Source organism: Cervus canadensis, chromosome 12 (genome assembly GCF_019320065.1).
Source record: "Cervus canadensis isolate Bull #8, Minnesota chromosome 12, ASM1932006v1, whole genome shotgun sequence".
NCBI classification, from domain to species: domain Eukaryota; kingdom Metazoa; phylum Chordata; class Mammalia; order Artiodactyla; family Cervidae; genus Cervus; species Cervus canadensis.
The window spans coordinates 7,655,437-7,672,192 of NC_057397.1; the positions used below are offsets into that span (position 1 = coordinate 7,655,437).

General features: G+C 51.5%; 1 protein-coding gene across 2 annotated transcripts in view; it reads right to left on the minus strand.

Moving 5' to 3' along the window:
- The window catches only part of AGO2 (argonaute RISC catalytic component 2), a 91,711-nt gene that overhangs the window by 38,302 nt on the left and 36,653 nt on the right, over positions 1-16,756 (minus strand). Inside the window, exons 2-3 of one of the 2 annotated variants that reach the window (XM_043483039.1) lie at positions 10,585-10,780; positions 2,606-2,726 (exon numbers count right to left, since the gene is read on the minus strand). In XM_043483039.1, coding sequence (XP_043338974.1) covers positions 2,606-2,726; positions 10,585-10,780 — 317 coding nt within the window. The remainder of the gene's footprint in view (positions 1-2,605; positions 2,727-10,584; positions 10,781-16,756) is intronic. The other variant, XM_043483040.1, reaches the window with a different exon arrangement.

A 16,756-nucleotide genomic window follows, 5' to 3' on the forward strand; every position in this document is an offset into this window, starting at 1 on the left:
GAGGAGTGGAGGGCAACAGCTGCCCGCCCGGGGTCAGGGCCCCGGGCATGGTGTGGACACCCCGGGCAGCTGCCAGCAGACTCAGGGCAACTGGGGACATAAAAGGATTTCCTCTCTTACTACACAAGTGCCTGTGATGCAAAAAAAAAGTAGTGTATGGAAAAAAGAGCACACATAAAAGGGGAAGAAAAAAAAAAAGACGACACTTTGCTACAAGATGTGAATGTACGGGAATAGAAAAGGGTAGCATCTCACATGAGCTCCCAAACAGAAGAGGTGAATTTCTGCACCTTGCAAATATGTGACAGATATTACAGGTGACTGGAAGGAGGGGTCTGGAATCTGGAGACTCCACCCCAACCAGACCCTGAGGCTGTGGCCAGGTTCTCTAAGCCCACTTGAGGAAAGGATGAAGATGGGTGGGCTTCAAGCTAAGAGACACCAAGTGGCTCAATGGTAAAGAATTGGCCTACCAATGCAGGAGACGTGGGTTTGATCCCTGGGTCAGGAAGACCCCCTGGAGGAGGAAATGGCAACCCACTCCAGTCTTCTTGCCTAGAGAATCCCATGGACAGAGGAGCCTGGCGGGCTACAGTCCATGGGATCACAAAAACTTGGACACAAATGAGCACACATGCAAAGCGCCCACCGAGACCTGGTGAAAAGTCCAAAGTGCTGCTGTGGGCACCGGACACCCCACACAACAGCGGTTAAGATGACAGAGGCGAACCCTCAGACCTGCAACCGTCACTGTTAGCATCTGCTAAGTGTGTGCTATGCTCCCGGCGCTGTGACTAAGTACTTTAAACCCTGACGCCCCCCAGGCATGATTTGGGGCCAGGAGCGTGGGCATCACCCAGGAGAGCTGCTTAAAGCTGTAGATACCCCAGACCTGGAACCAGAACCAGCACTTAAAGAGGCCCCAGGGCTGCGGGGGAACACAAACAGTGGAGAAGCCTTCTCAGGGTGCATTCACTCCCTGTGGGGGCACAGGGCCCTGGCAGGTGGCTGCCACATCACCTCCCCTTTCACAGGGGGGCAGGAGAGGCAGCTCACCCAAGGCGCCACCACTACTTGGGGCCAGGAAGGCACTTGGCTCGCACCCACTACCACCCCGGCCCTGTGTCAACGTCGACAACGACGTTTCTCAGCTCTGACCACCACACGTCCTCCCCCACCCCTTCTGAAGGAAATATTCCTCAGGCCCCCCAGTACCTAATTATAAACATGAAGAGACAACACTGTGAGTAAGCGCCTTAGGCTTTTCTTTCTTATACAACTTTAAACAAGAACAAATGTGCAACTCAAACGTAAAACTTTGTAACTAACACACTTCAAATGGAACAGATTGCATGGAATTCTCTAGGCAAGAAGACTGCGTAGGTCCACCCATTCCCGTCTCCAGGGATTGAATTCGGGTCCCTCGCATTGCAGGCAGATTCCTTCCCACCTGAGCACGAGGGAAGTCCCATTTCAAAAGCAGAGAGCATGTTCATTTGCAAGAGGTGGTTCTGCTCAGCTGACCAGCTGGCATCTGGTCCCCAGAGCCAGGCAGGGCTGGTGAGAGGCAGGCTATTATCTCAGGGGCCCTCATCACTGCTCCGCCTCGCCTCAGTCCTAACGGAGGCCTCCTATCAGAGCACCGCAATTCCCAGCCATGCCGCTGGGAGCTGAAACAACAGGCCCTGCTGGCCATCCAGCCCAGCAGAGGAGCTTAGTCATTTTAAGGTTATCATTAAAATGCAGAAGCAAAACCACAATGTCCTGTCTGCAGAGAACTTGCAGGTCACAGGGCAGTAGCCTCAGATCTCAGATCCTCTAAGCTCTGAGCTATTTTCCTTCTCAGAGACTCTTTTGGTAAGAGGCTAATTGTGTACATCATTCCTGAAGGGAATCAGCTTTTACATTCTTATTGGGATAATTGTTCAATTACTTGTTTGTTTTTTGATGTTGTTCCCCTCCCCCGCCCGTACATGTAAAAATGATTTCCACGCCATCTTCGGTTTTCCTCCCTTACAAACAACACCTATCATCAAAGCAGGGCAGCCCATTGATTGGAAGATGTGCCAAGAAGTGGCAGGTGCTAGGCAGAAGGGATACTGCCTTTTAAATAAAGCCACAGCAAGCATAAAGACAATAAGGAGAGGTGACATGTTAATCCAACCACGACCCCAGGTTGATGAATCATGGTATCACTTTGGACGAATGGCTAGTTACCGCCAAGTGACCGCTTGCTTTTGCTGCCAATTGGCACCTGTCTACACCTGCACGAACACACTTCTCTCTAGGTCGTCACAGACCCACCCCATGATGCAGGCTCCTGTCTGGGGCTGGTCTGGAGCATGCGCGCACACATATGTGGTTCTCATTTAAAAGTTTCATGGTTTCAGGACGTTCTCGGTGTCTTTCCCTGGACTTGGATGACTTCACCCTCTGCCGCTGCAAACCACAGCCCACAGAAGGTGGCATCTGTGGACCCTACCGTGAAGCACACAACCGCTGGGGGCACTCTGCCCCTGGGGGAAGTGACTCCGTGTGTGACCAGAGAGACAGCAGGCTTGACCGCTCACACACTGCTCCACCCAACCCGCCTCCATGGGCTCACCTTATCCCTCCCGATCGGAAGGGGCATCGCTGTGTAGAGATTCTTCCTTCCGTCAAACACTGGTTTCCGATCCCCAAAGATCTGTGTTTTAAAGTGCTGAACCATATGTTCCACTATTTCCCTGAAACAAGACAGAATTTGAGCAAAACGTCAATAAAATCAGGGAAAGGGCATACAAGGATGACATTTTTTTGACACAGGTTTTTAAGCAATTTTTATAAGCCCTGTGGCTCATTTTAATAACCTGACTTTCAAAAAAAATAATAATAACCTGACTTTCAACTTCCACCTACAAGAAACCAAACTAGACCCTTGGGTGCTTGACGCTCACTCACCCCGAGGCTCAAACACGGGAGAGCCCCTCCACGCCCTTGCTGTGCGCCCCTTCCTGAGGCCGAGGCCCCTGACCCGTGACAGAGCATTCCTGCCCCACAACACCGGGGGCCGGCGCGGCCTGGCCTCCCGCTTCTGTGACCCGCTGCAGAACACGCTCTGGGTGCTGCTGCCTTTTCAGTCTGGGCTCTGGAACAAAGACCCTGAACCTGACACGGAGGTTTGCTGTTCTAAGCGACAAAGATTCTGGGGCTGTCAGCTCCTCGGGCAGCAGGAACCCAGCGGGCACGAAGCAGCTGTTCTGCTATGGGGCTCGAGGACCGAGCGGCCTGTGACCCCACCTCGCCCCCCGCTCTGCCTACCTGTCCACCCACCAGCCTCTCCGCACTCCCAGCAGAGCAGCACTGCACGCCCACCTCCTGACTCTGTCAAGGGCAGAGGACGGGGAGGCGTGCCGGGGCTCAGCCTTGCCGCAAGCCTCTGCCTCTGCCTCACTGGCTTCATGAGGAATGCACCGAGCCTCTGACACCCACCAAGAGACCCCAGCCCAGCAGGTATGAAGCCTCCAGGACAGTTGGTGCCGCTCTGACCCTGACCCCGCTGCCCCGACCCACAGCCGGGGTGCAGGCTCACCCGCCGCCCCACACACTACCCTGGGTCACCCACGGCAGGGTGGCCCCTGCCTCCACGCTGTCTCCAGACCACTGCTCCCCAGGCTGCGAGGACCCCATCTTCTTGGCCAAGACTTCACCGTCAACTCAAAGTCCAGATGGCTCTATTGGGATGTCCCACCCACATTCAAAGCACAAATCACCCAACTGAATTCAAGTTTATTGTGAACAGAATTAAGAGGGCACACGCCCCAACTTTTCTCTTAAACACGACGAGGCGATTATGGGACAACCTCACGTATAAACACAGATGCAGAACAAAATAAGAGAAAGCCACACCCTTCATGGCTCCTTTCTCCCCCAGGATTGGAGTAAATCAGCCAAACCAATGTGGTCCTCCCTAAAGGGACCAGTGAAGTCTATGACAATGAAGAGCAGACTTCCCCACGGTCAAGTGTGCAGGGGATGAGGGACAGGGGACAGCTAGTGCCAAGGGGCATACACGACTCTTTATTGGGGCACTGAAAACACCATAAGATGCTTGAAAACAAAACCACCAACTGATAAACCACATTCGTGGACAGGAATATTCAACTTCCCAAACAAATTCACTCTTTCAATCCCAATAAAAATCCAGAGGGGCTAATTTTTATCTGACAGGATTTAATAAACTGTAAAGTGTATTTGGAAATATTGAAGGATAAAGGCCAGTGAGCACATTCTTGAAAAAGAACACAGTGGATGCAGAAACCGTGGCAGAGACAGTGGAGGGACAGACAAGCTGAACTCAAGACAGACTCGAGGACCCAGAAAATGACCCACAGATGCAGACATTTCACTTATGAGAGAAGGAGCAGAGAGACAGGACAGAATACAAAACAAGCGAGCCAACATAATAAAACAGAGAGACTCATAGAAACAGAAAACACACGTGGTTTCAGGGGTGATGAGTGAAGCACGCGAGGGAGATCGAGAGCTACACAAACTTCCAGTTATAAAAATATACGTCACTAAACATTTTTAATGCATTCTTTGGTTAATCTCTAATTACACAAATTTCTACATTAACACACTCCCATTGTGAATTTCAAACATGGATAATGCGCTAAGTCCGCCCAGAGCAGCTCTACTTCCATCTCTTCCCGGAAGCAACCTTATTATCTTCAAACCTACGCATTTTACACAAATACATAGGTACATTAAAAAACAAAACAAACGACGTACTACGTTTTTAAACACATGGTTCTGGAGCTTGCTGTTTTCCCAGGATGTGTGTTTAAGACCTTCCCTTGTCATTATATATACAAAGTGGCATCAAGTCTAGAGATAGGGATGTTGCTGCATCGTGTACTGTAACATACCATTGACAAACCATATGGTTGTCTACACTTCCGGTTGTGGTATTCATACTGGGAAGCTCCATTTCACTGCTGTCCATGGTTTCACAGTGGTCCACAGTGTGTTTATTTAACCATCCCCAGGGGGTGATTTGAAACGATCTCTTTTCCCTCTCTCTTTTTGCCATGACAATATTAGATGTGCTTGTACACATCTCTTTGGGATAAACACTTAGAAGCAGGATGAGTGAGTCAAAGATCTATGGGGTACGAAGCCACCTTCTGAGAAGCCTGGACTGGTGCACATTTCCTCCTGTGAGCAGCAGGCTGCAAACCACACGGCCAGGCTGCACGGCCCCCGCTTTCCCTGCACAGACTGAGCTCCTGCTCAGGGTTCTTCAGGAGCCACATGACCGAGCTCAAGAGGAGTAAGAGGGAAAGGACAGTCGGAGATCAAGAGCACAGCTTCTTCCTTCGAGCAGCCCATCCTGTGTGTCTGAGCACGGAAGTGCTAATTCTGACCTCCTGGCAAGGTTTCCGGTGCTGGCGGAAAGGCCTGCACGGCCTGGACCAGCCCTGGGCACTGGCTGTTGCAGGTGACCAACTGCAGCCACAGGGACACTAGAAGCCCCCTGAGAAGACGGACCCCGCCTTATACTGAACCCCCTCCCACAGCTCCACTCAGGACGGTGACTACTGTACTGCCAGGGGTGAGGGCACACTGGGCTAGCATTCATGATGGCGCATCAGAACCTGTGTAGATGGCATTTTTCTCCCAGTGCTGCACGAAGCCTCAGGGCTGAATGTGTTAACTGCCTACTATGTGCACTGCACAAGTTTTAGGAACTCAGAACTGACACGTGCTTTAACACAGACTGCAGCGTGGAAGCACACGGGATTCTGAGGTCTCCCTGGACGGCGTCAGTCTGGGGGACAGCCCGCGGCACGGACCTCCTGCGTCCGACTCCCGCCCACTCCGGGCTCCCGTCTTCCAGCGCTGCCCTGCCCCTGTCAGGGCCCTGCCCACTGGGGACACGAACCACGTCCCCCTTGGCCCCCACTGCAGCCCAGGGCACACTGGAGGCTGCACAGTGGTAGCACGGTTGGAGACAGGGACTATGTCAAGGTGCTAGCGCGTCATGGGTTCTCCTAACACAAAAACTTGACTTCTGATGTTTTCCAAGCTATTTTGACTGATTACACTTTTGAGATTGAACCTGAGCCAAGGTCCATCAGAGTCACCAGCAAAATGAACGCTGAAGGTGCACACGGGAGGAGGCAGCAGCCCTCAGGTCCGCTCTGAACCCAGGGGAGCAGCAGGGCACACTAGTGCCTGGGCTGGCCGGGCCACAAAAGTGCAGCTCAAGATTCATCGGGGCTACTTCCTGTTTGACTCAAGTTCTAGACACGGGGCAACTTCAGAACCTTGCAGTCACAACTACAACAGGTCTGTGGGAGCAGAGTCAGGTAAACACATCCCATTTTAATCACCATCAGCCTTTTTCTGCTGCCAGATGACAAAGCCTTAGTCATGCCTATTTTCATAAAAGAAAGCTTCTTGTACGCTGTGGTTGATGGCATAATAAGAACCCACTGCTGCCACACCAAGCCAAAGCTCAGGAGACGTGCTTTTCCATGCCTTCATTCCGGCTCTAAGATTATATCCAAATCACAGATTCTCACAGGATTCTGTCCCAAGGAGACTCAAAATCAGACACGCCCGCCCATTCGTGGAGCATCTCAAAGCATGTAGGGCACAGTAAAAGACCCCAGAAGACCTTCATGAACAAAGTGTCTGAACCAGCTGTGCCCAAAACCCTGGTTTACACACACATTTTTAGTAAGCACGTATTTAAAGGACCTCATATAACTGTCAAGTATTGTTTGCTTGGAGACACGTCTTTTGGGGATAAATACGCAGAAATAGAATTGGTGGGTCAAAGGGTGTGTACTATTTTTATTTTAACATGTACACCAAGTCACTTTCTAAAAAGTCTGAAACAATGTGTACGAGCCGCATTGAGTCCATCCAACTGTTTAGTTTTACAGATAAGGGAAAACAAGCCCCAAGCATTCTTTCTCTTACAAAGACTCATCAGGAAAAAATTTACAGCAAAGAGTATTTTATAGGGTACCAGTACAAACCAGGTAACCAATCTGACTTTTCAAACTGCAAAACTCAGAATTCTGTTTCTGACCATGACAAAGTAGGAAGACATCCTCCCATCCTACAAAACTAGTAAAAACATGAGAACCATTTATGGCACTGGAACTGAGGCAGTTTAGGACTGTGATTACTGGGGGAAGGAAAACACACATTCACTCTGCTGGGAGTAATTTCCAAACCACAACAGGATACAGGAGCAGCAGAGGTGGGAATCCATGCGGCTGGGTACCGAAGAAAACAGCAAATACATGATGTTCAGTGAACAAAAAACCCAGCATCCACGTGAATAAGCAAAGAAAGGTGACGTGTAATCTAAGGGAAAACCTGCCAATAGAAACAACCTCTGAAATGACCCATATGTTGTAATTAGCAGACACGTGCTACTATAATAAATATGCTATTACTATAAAAACATTCAAAGTCATCAAGAAAAAGGATGAGAATGAACAGATGAGAAATAGCAGAGAATGTAAACTATGAAAAAGAACCAAATGGGAATCCCAGGACCAAAAATTACAGTATATAAATGAGAAAAATTTATTGGATGGTTACCACAGAAGACTGGATATTACCAAAAAAGAGTGGGGAGGAATAAAGTGATGTTAAAGAGAGACCAATGAAGGCTACCCAAACTGAGAAAAGAAGGGGAACCTTTTTTTTTTTTAATTACAATCACAAGACAGTATCACATGGTCTAACATACACAGAATTGCAATCCTGGTAGGAGAGGAGGAAACTGGACAGGAAAAATAGTTAAATGATGGCCAGTATTTCACCCAAATAACATGAAAGACACAAACATACAAATCTAAAAAAACTAAAGGATCCCAAGAAGGAAAAATACAAAGAAAACTCGACCTAGGCACATCACAGTCAAATTGCTGAAAAGCAAAATTAAATAGAAAGTATTTGGAGGAAGAAGGCAGATACATACTGGGGAACTACAATTAAAAAACAGAACAGAACAAGTCCGAGATTCCATCAGAAACAATGAGGATTAAAAGATAATGAGTGTGCTTAGTCACTCAGTAGTGTCCGACTCTTTGAGACCCCACGGACGGTAGCCCGCCAGGCTCCTCTGTCCATGGGGCTTCTCCAGGCAAGAACACTAGAGTGGGTTGCCATGCCCTCCTCCAGGGAGTCTTCCCAACCCAGGGATCAAACTCAGGTCTGCTGCACTGCAGGCAGATTCTTTACCATCTGAGCCACCAGGGAAGCCCAAAAGCCAATGTAATAACATCTAATTTAAGGTACTGGGGGGAAACTGCCAGTTTAAAATTCTACATCCAGCAAAAACCTTTCAAAAATGAGGAGAAAGTTAACTATATTTTCAGATTTTAAAAAATGCTGGGAGGATTCATCACTGGCAGGTTTGCACAAGGATAAAGGGACTGGAAATCCTTCTGGGTCTCCCAGGGAAGGTTTGAATCCTGTTTACTACGCATCTCCTATGTCTACTTCTGTTTCATTGACTACTCTAAAGCCTTTGACTGTGTGGATCACAACAAACTGTGGAAAATTTTTAAAGAGATGGGAATAGCAGACCACCTTATTTGTCTCCTGACAGATCTGTATGCAAGTCAAAAATCAACAATTAGAACCTTACATGGAACTGGTTCAAAATGCGAACCAGTTGGAAAAAGAGTATGACAAGTCTGTATATTGTCACTCTGTTTAACTTATATGCAGAGTACATTATGTGACATGCTGGGATAGATGAATCACAAGCTGGAATCAGTCAAGACTGCTGAGAGAAATACCAACAATCTCAGATATGCAGATGATACCACTCTAATGGCAGAAAGTGAAGAGGAACTAAAGAGCCTCTTGAGGGTGAAAAAGCTGGCTTAAAACTCAACTTAAGATTATGGCATCTGGTCCCCTCCTTTCATGGCAAATAAGATGGGGGAAAAAGTGGAAGCAGTGACAGACTATTTTCTTGGGCTTCAAAAATCACTGTGGATGGTGACTGCAGCCATGAAATTAAAAGAGGCTTGCTCCTTGGAAGGAAAGCTATGACAAACCAAGACAGTGTATTAAAAAGCAGAGACATCACTTTGCCGACAATGACCAGTATAGTCAAAGCTATGATTTTTCCAGTAGTCATGTATGAATGTGGGAGTTGGACAATAAAGAAGGCTAAGTGCCAAAGAACTGATGCTCTCAAATTGTGCTGTAGAAGACTCTTGAGAGTCCCTTGGACTGCAAGGCGATCAAACCAGTCAATCCTAAGGGAAATCAACCTTGACTATTTATTGGAAGGACTGATGGTAAAGCTGAAGCTCTGATACTCTGGCCACCTGATGAGAAGAGCCAACTCACCGGAAAAGACCCTGATGCTGGGAAAGATTGAGGGTAGGAGGAGAAGGGAGCAGCAGAGGATGAGATGGTTGGATGGCATCACTGACTCAGTGGACATGAATCTAAGCAAACTCTAGGAGACAGTGAAGGACAGGGGAGTCTGGCATGCTGCAGTTCACGGGGTTGCAAAGGGTCGGACATGACTTAGCAACTGAACAACAAAAGAAAATGAAACGAAAAGTGAAAAGGAAAATAAGCTTCAGCCTGGGTGAAAATATTTCCAGTATAGACTCAAACCTAGAATATACTAGTTAAAAGCCCTACAAATCAGTAGCAAGACAAATACAACCCATAAAATAGGGTAAAGACCTCAACAGATATTTTACTAAAAAATAACACATGAAAAGGTGCTCAGTTCATTGGTTGTCAAGAAATGGAAATTAAACCACAATAAGTTGGTGATGGACAGGGAGGCCTGGCGTGCTGCAGTCCATGGGGTCACAAAGAGTCAGACACGACTGAGCAACTGAACTGAGGAAACCATTACACCCTCACTGAAATAGCAAAAGTCACAAGGACTAACTGAGCCAAACGCTGAAGGTGGCACGTGGGGCAGCAGAGCCTCATGGCTGCTGGGAGCAGGAGACGGTGCAATCGGCGTCCCACGCAGCTAAAGCTGCATGACCCTCTGACCCACCTACTCCACCCCCAGGTCACCCAAGAGAAGCGAAAACTCGTCCACAAGAAAGACTTGAACGAGCATGCTCCCAGGAGCTTCATTCATCACAGCAGAGCGCCGCGAGCACCAAGTGGAAGGACGAGGAAATGAATGATGAAATAATCGCATCACTACACATTTCTCTGCAGTAAGAGCAAGAAGGCCTCAACTTGCACAGAGCCACAGGTCAGGCTCACAGCCCGCTAAGTGAGAGGAGCAGGGCGAAGGTGGCTCTGTCGCGGGCCGGGCGCCTCCATTTACCCTGGCAGGCAGGGCACCTCCAGGGCAGACCCCAGAACACTGTGGGGGGCTGGGGGCTGGGTTACAGGGCAGCTTTCTGGGGTGAACCCTCACTGAGCTGCACACTGACAGTGTGCACTCACTGTATCTCAACACGAGAATGTTAAAAAGCAAAGAACACAATGGAAGCTTCTCTGAGGGAAAGAGGTCCCAAGGGATCTGCTGAGACCTGAAGGGTGGATTCGTCTTAAAAGACAGACAAAACAGAATACCTGTTAACTCTCCTTGGGCATTTCTCTGGCTTGATATCCAACTCATAGTGATAGATGTCAATTTTTGGAATGTCCATTTCAAAGAAGTTGGCCTGTAACTTGATTGTTCTCCCGGAGGTCCCGAAGTCGGGTCTGGGTGGAGGCTTGAAGGCATATCCTTGGATGGGTGGCGGTGGCGGAGCGGGAGGCGCGAGCGCTGGAACACAAAGAGGACGCCCGTGACCCAGGGCCCGGCTGCCCGCTGCCTCCCGCCCGCGGCGGCCCACAGGCCCGCGGGCACGCCCTCCCGCCCGCTCCACGGCACCTCCTCCTCCTGGAGCTCACCCCACTCCCGCCCGGGCCACCTGGTCACAGAGCCCCCAGGCACCAAGCCCGAGGCCCCCCAGGGCGCCCGCCCCTCGACCCCCGGCGGCCTCCTCCCCCACGCTGTGCTCAGCCCTCCTCACTTCTTAGGAGGCCGGGCTCCGCGCAGTTCAGACCCTCCCCCGCCTGCGCCTCCATCAGTGAGTGAGCTGCGGCCTGCTCCGGTCAAGACCCTTCCCACACACTTTCCACGGCCGACTGCTCAACAGTGCTCATCAATTTCATCTGCTTTTCCCTTGAACGCTTCCTTTCCTATCCACCTTGGCTCAGACAGTAAAGCGTCTGCCTACAATGCAGGAGACCCGGGTTCAATCCCTGAGTTGGGAAGATCTCTTGGAGAAGGAAATGGCAACCCACTCCAGAATTCCATACACGGAGGAACCTGGTAGGCTATAGTCCATGGGGTTGCAGAGTCAGACACGACTGAGCGACTTCACTCTCTCTGCCTCAGCTTGGATTCCCGTGCCATCCTGGTGGTGACATGTCATCCAGGTGCCCCCCTCACTCTGTGCAAACATTTCTCTGGCCCCCAGCACGCAGCCCCAACACTGAGGCATTCCTGCCTCGGCCTCATCTCCTGCCGCGAACAGACCAACGCCGCCCCCAAGAGCCAGCTCACGCCTCTGAGCCCTGCACACGCCGCTCCCGCTCACAAACCCCGAGCAGCTCCTTCAGCCCACAGCCCGTCTGCCCAGCTCTCTGAGCTCCACTTCCAGGACGAGTCTGCCGCGTGTGCTGCCGCCACCCTTGGCCCTCGGCCTCCCCAGCCGGACCAGGAGAAGCCCGAGGATCTGGTCTGAGAGCATGTGATGCACACGAGCCCAGACACACCGGATCCACCACTCCCACTCACACCAGAGACACCCAACTCAGATGAAGGAAGGTCACCAGTGTCCTCTATGACGGACCACCGAAGTCACACAGGAGGGGGTTCGCAACACCAAGAGTCACCAAAGCCAAGCCTCCCGACACCAACAGTCACGCAGACGCAGTGATGCCGCATCCCAAGGACCACTTCCTCCACGACGCCCCTCTCCCAGGGGCTTCCGACAGCTGTGCTTGGGTCAACACGGCACTCGACTACGCCTGCCATCTCTCAGCCTGGAAGCCAAGGCTAATCACCCCCTTCTCTACCACAGGCCAAGATCACCTCCCCACAAAGGGGGCGTCTCAACAGTAAGCCAGTTCAAGACTTAAAAATGCAGCATATACACCAAAATTTAAAAAAAAAAATTATAAACCTCTCTGGTTACCATACTTGCTATGTATATTTTGGTTCTTTCTTTGCATATGAGAGATTAAAGATGGAGCAGTATGAATTATTAGCAAAGAAGACAAGGCCAGAGGGTCGTTAAAGGGACCAAGATCCTCATGGTGGTATCTTTCCTCCATGAGTCTTAAATCCATTAATTTAGTCTAGGAGTGCTCCCACTCAGCAAAGACAATTAAAAAATAAATAAAAAACCACTACAATATTGTAAAGTAACTAGCCTCGAACTAATAAAAATAAACGAAAAATAAATAAATAAATAAAAGAAACTTCATCTCAACTCAAATTTTCAGTAATTCCATTAATAAAATTCAAGCTGTTTTAAGGGGGGGAAAAAAACCAATGAAAACAAATTCCAATAACAGAATACCTTAAATTTTCGCTCAAATATCTTTGCTTCAAAAAAGTCCTCATTTAAAAAAAAAAATTCCATGTACTTCAGACCCTATTGACATTCACGGGAAACAAAAGCACTCTACAAAAAATAATAGAAGCTATTCTTACTGTATTTCTGACATTAAAAAAAAACTCAGAGAGTCCTTGAATTACTTGTTTTCTGTTTGGGTTTCTTTCTATGAGAAAACAAACATGCTCTAAGGGTTATTAAATCTGAGTCAAACCACCTGCAGACCTTCCGGTCTCTGCACGGGGCTAGTGTGACTTCACAGATGACACTCACAGCCTTTCACAACAGCCAGTCCCTGCACAAGCTGCCTGTGTGCCCCACGCACGCAGCATGCCCGGGCCAGGAGACAGAGGGCACAGGGGGACCCGGGCCCGCGTGCCACCTCCCGGGAGCACGTCTGAGTGCGGGTCACCCAGCGCATCACTGTGCCTACTTCTCCACCGTCAGCAGGCGTCACAGGACCCTCGTACTGAGGGTGCCCACCACGCCAAGGAGCGGCCCCCACTTACTCCCCGAGGACAGATGCAGACTCTCTGCCCTCCGCAGAGTGCCCACAGGCACGAGACCCCTGTTCTTAGGTGGGTTCTATCCAGTGAGAAGAACACTGTGAGTGTGGCGTCAAGGCTGAACTGCGTGTCCCCGGAGAGGTCCAGCCACAGAGCCACAGGGCAACTTCAGGAACCAGAGCACAACCCACAGGGAACGGAGTCCCAGCTTACAAATCACTTTCAGTTTTTTTTTTTAATTAAAAAAAATTTTTTTAATTGAAGTGTAGTTGATTTACAAGATCATGGAAGTTTCAGGTATACAGGGTAGCGATTCAGTCCCACACACACACACACTTACTCGCTCAGTGTGACCCCATGGACTGTAGCCCAGCAGGCTCCTCTGTCCATGGGGATTCTCCAGGCAAGAGCAGTGGAGCGGGGACTCCCCTGGTGGCGTGGATGAGATTCCACCTCCCAGTGCTGGGGACACAGGTTTGATCCCTGGTTAGGGACGAGTCCTCATGCCACGGAGCAGCTAAGCCCGTGCTGCAACTACTGAGCCCGCCCGCCTAGAGCCTGTGGTCCGCAACGAGAGAAGCCCCCACAATGAGAAGCCTGCACACTGCAGCGAAAAGTAGTCTCCACTGGCTGCAACCAGACAAAGCCCATATAGCAGTAAAGACCCAGCACAGTCACAAATAAATAAATAAAACTAAACAGATACCTACGATTAAAAAAAGAGAAAATAATACTGGAATGGGTTGTAATGCCCTCCTCCAGGGATCTTCCCAACCCAGGGATGGAACCCAGGTCTCCCGCATTGCAGGCAGATTCTTTACCATCTGAGCCGCCAGAGAAGCCCATACTCACACACATATCTACTCTTTCCCAGAGTCTTTCCCCCACAGGTCGTTACATAGCACTGAGTACAGTCCCCTGTTCTCCCAGTAGGTCCCTGCTAATGCGCGGTTCCTGACTTTGCCTCTCAGCTACGCGGTAGAGGGGTCGCCTCGGAACCCTGAAGCCATCCAAGGCCCGGACAGCGACACAGCTGATGTGCCCATGCCGGGGTGGGGCTTCCGCCGGCCTCACCCCACAGCTCGGCCACGGGCCTGGGGCCGGCCTGGGCCCCCTCTCAGGCTGAGCCTAGCATTCCTACAGCCCCAATACCCACCACCTGGACGGGGAAGCCGTGGAAGCAAGGAGAACTGTTGGCCAGGTGGTTTTGCTAACCTGTATTAATAAAAGCAATGGGGCAATGCAGTGGCAACAAGTACATAAAATACACAAGGCATTTCTTCCCCGCCTTGAGCTTTCAATCATGAAAACATGGACAGTTTGTGGGAAGACGTATGGAATATAAAACCCCAGGGTAAAGCCCTGTGAGCTGAGGGGACAGGTGTGGACCTGTGTTTGTACCTTCGGGAAGGAAACCCTCGCGCCAAGGGATGTGAAAGCTGCACGGCCTCGGCCCTTGAGGACACCACGGGTCTGTTTTTCTGAGGCGCAGAGAGTCCCGCAGGTAAACTGCCAAACAGGCAGGAGGACCCACTAACAACGCTTGGGAGGTGGAGGGGGCGCCAGCTCTCCTCCCCGAAGGAGGGACGCATGGGCACGGACAGCGTCTGATCTGGGAGAGCTTAGAAGCCAGCCTAGCCTCACCCAGGTGAGCTCTGCAGACGTCTGCCCTCCACGGCCACAGCAGGAACGGGGGCTATGACACAGGTACCTGGGGGGGTTGGGATCAGAGAGAAGGATGAGGAGAGGACACGGTCCCCACCCCTCGGGGCACACGCTCCCTGGTCCACCTTCTTGCCTAGGGCTCCAGGAGCGGGTGCCACCAAACATCTAAATAAATGGAAGCCCAGGGAACAGCCCGAGAGGAGCAGGCATCTGGGCAGACTTCCCGGAGGAGACGCCACCGAGCTGGCATTAGGCCAGGTGGCTGCAGTTCTGGCGGCCCAAGCAGGCACCCCGCTGCAAATCCCCACGGCAGACGGCCCTGTCATGCCAGCCGGGCACGCGAGTCCCCAGCTCCCAGCCTCTCTCACACCTCCTACACTTTTCACAGAGAAACGCAGGTCTGACCCCGCTGTGAAGCTGCAGGCAGACACCCCAGCCCACGCCCCTCGCCAACCCCAGGCCACGGGCACAGCACATCTTCCATCCTGCAGCCAGTCAGATCGTTTGGTCTGGAATGATCTCCTGCTGGGAGGCTCGCCTCCGCATGGGCCACACGTTTGGGGTCTGGAGGGCGAGTCCTCCATTCTCATCCAGAAGTACCAGATGTCACAGCGGGCGAGCTGCCAACACAGCCCCGCCACATGGGTGAGTCAGCCCCCAGCGTCCACTCCTGACCATGGTGCGGGGGCAGAGGGCAGCGTCAGGGACAAGGCGGGCACCCGGAGCGTGCTGCGAGGCCGCTGACGGTCCAGCGCGTGTGTCAGGCCTCCATTTTTAGAGCCACAGCTCAATCAGTGAAAGGGAAACGTGTAGTGAATGAGTAATCGACTTCCTGTGTGACTAACCAGGTCACAGAAACCAGAGAGCTCTCCCCAGAGCCCGCAGGGGCGAGCCTGTCACCCCGCTGGTCCTCCCACAGAAACCCACCCCCCAGGGTCTGGGCTGTTGCAGAGTTTAGAGGCGGGTCCCAGAGCAGGGCGCGGGACCCCTGCCCCCTCACCGACTCCTGACAGCCCCACCCCAGCCCCCAGGAGCGCTTCACTGGTCCCATCCCCCACCCGGAGCTGGGGTCCGGGGTCACAGACCCGAGGAGGCGCCCAGAGCCCACTGACTGCATGGACCAGCATGGGCCGGGGCAGAGCTCTTCCCAGCTCCCAGGGAGAGCCCGCAGGAGGCCCCCAGGACTCAGGGCAACCTCACAGTCAGCTAAGACCCGCCCTCGCCCCCATCCGGGAGAAGGAAGTCCGCCTCCTTGCAAACGCTCAGATGACGGTGGCAGGTCCTTTCCTGCACAGAACACCGTTTCCATTCAAGGAGCCGCCGCGCTTCTCTGCCCACGATGGCAGACGCGGGCGGACTGGGTGAATCCTTCCTGTATTGTAGTCTTCCCTCTGATTATCAAAACACACACTTATTACAGAAGATGTAGAAAAATACAAAGAACACTTCGATCACCTATTGTGCCGGAAGCTGTGTGTGGGGGCTCTGCCCCCAGGCCGCGCCGCCTCCGGCCCCGCAAGGTCCCTTGATCAGCACTTGGCATACGATCACAGCCGCCACCCGCTGAGGTCTGACTGTGCGCCCGGGGGGAGCAGCGCACGTGGGGCCTGCCTGTCAGGCGGCAGCACTCACAGGTGCTTCTTCAAACCCAGGGTGTGCACGGCCTGCTGCTGGGCCTGGTTATTAAACGTGCTAACGTGTTACGGTGTCACCCTTCTGCTTTCCTGATAAACCATTTCAATACAACCAGTTTTCTTTGTCATCCTATGTGCGTTGCTTTTGCCTTAAAAAACCATCACTCTGGAAAGGGACTCATCACACGTATCACCAGACTGACAGAGGGGCTCCTGACCACAGGCTCTGGGGAACCCCCTCCTCTATCGGGACAGGGTGGCCTCGTCTCTAAGCAGGGAAGAGGATGTTTTGGTGGCTGCTAACGTCACAAAGCCTTTGCGGTTTCTG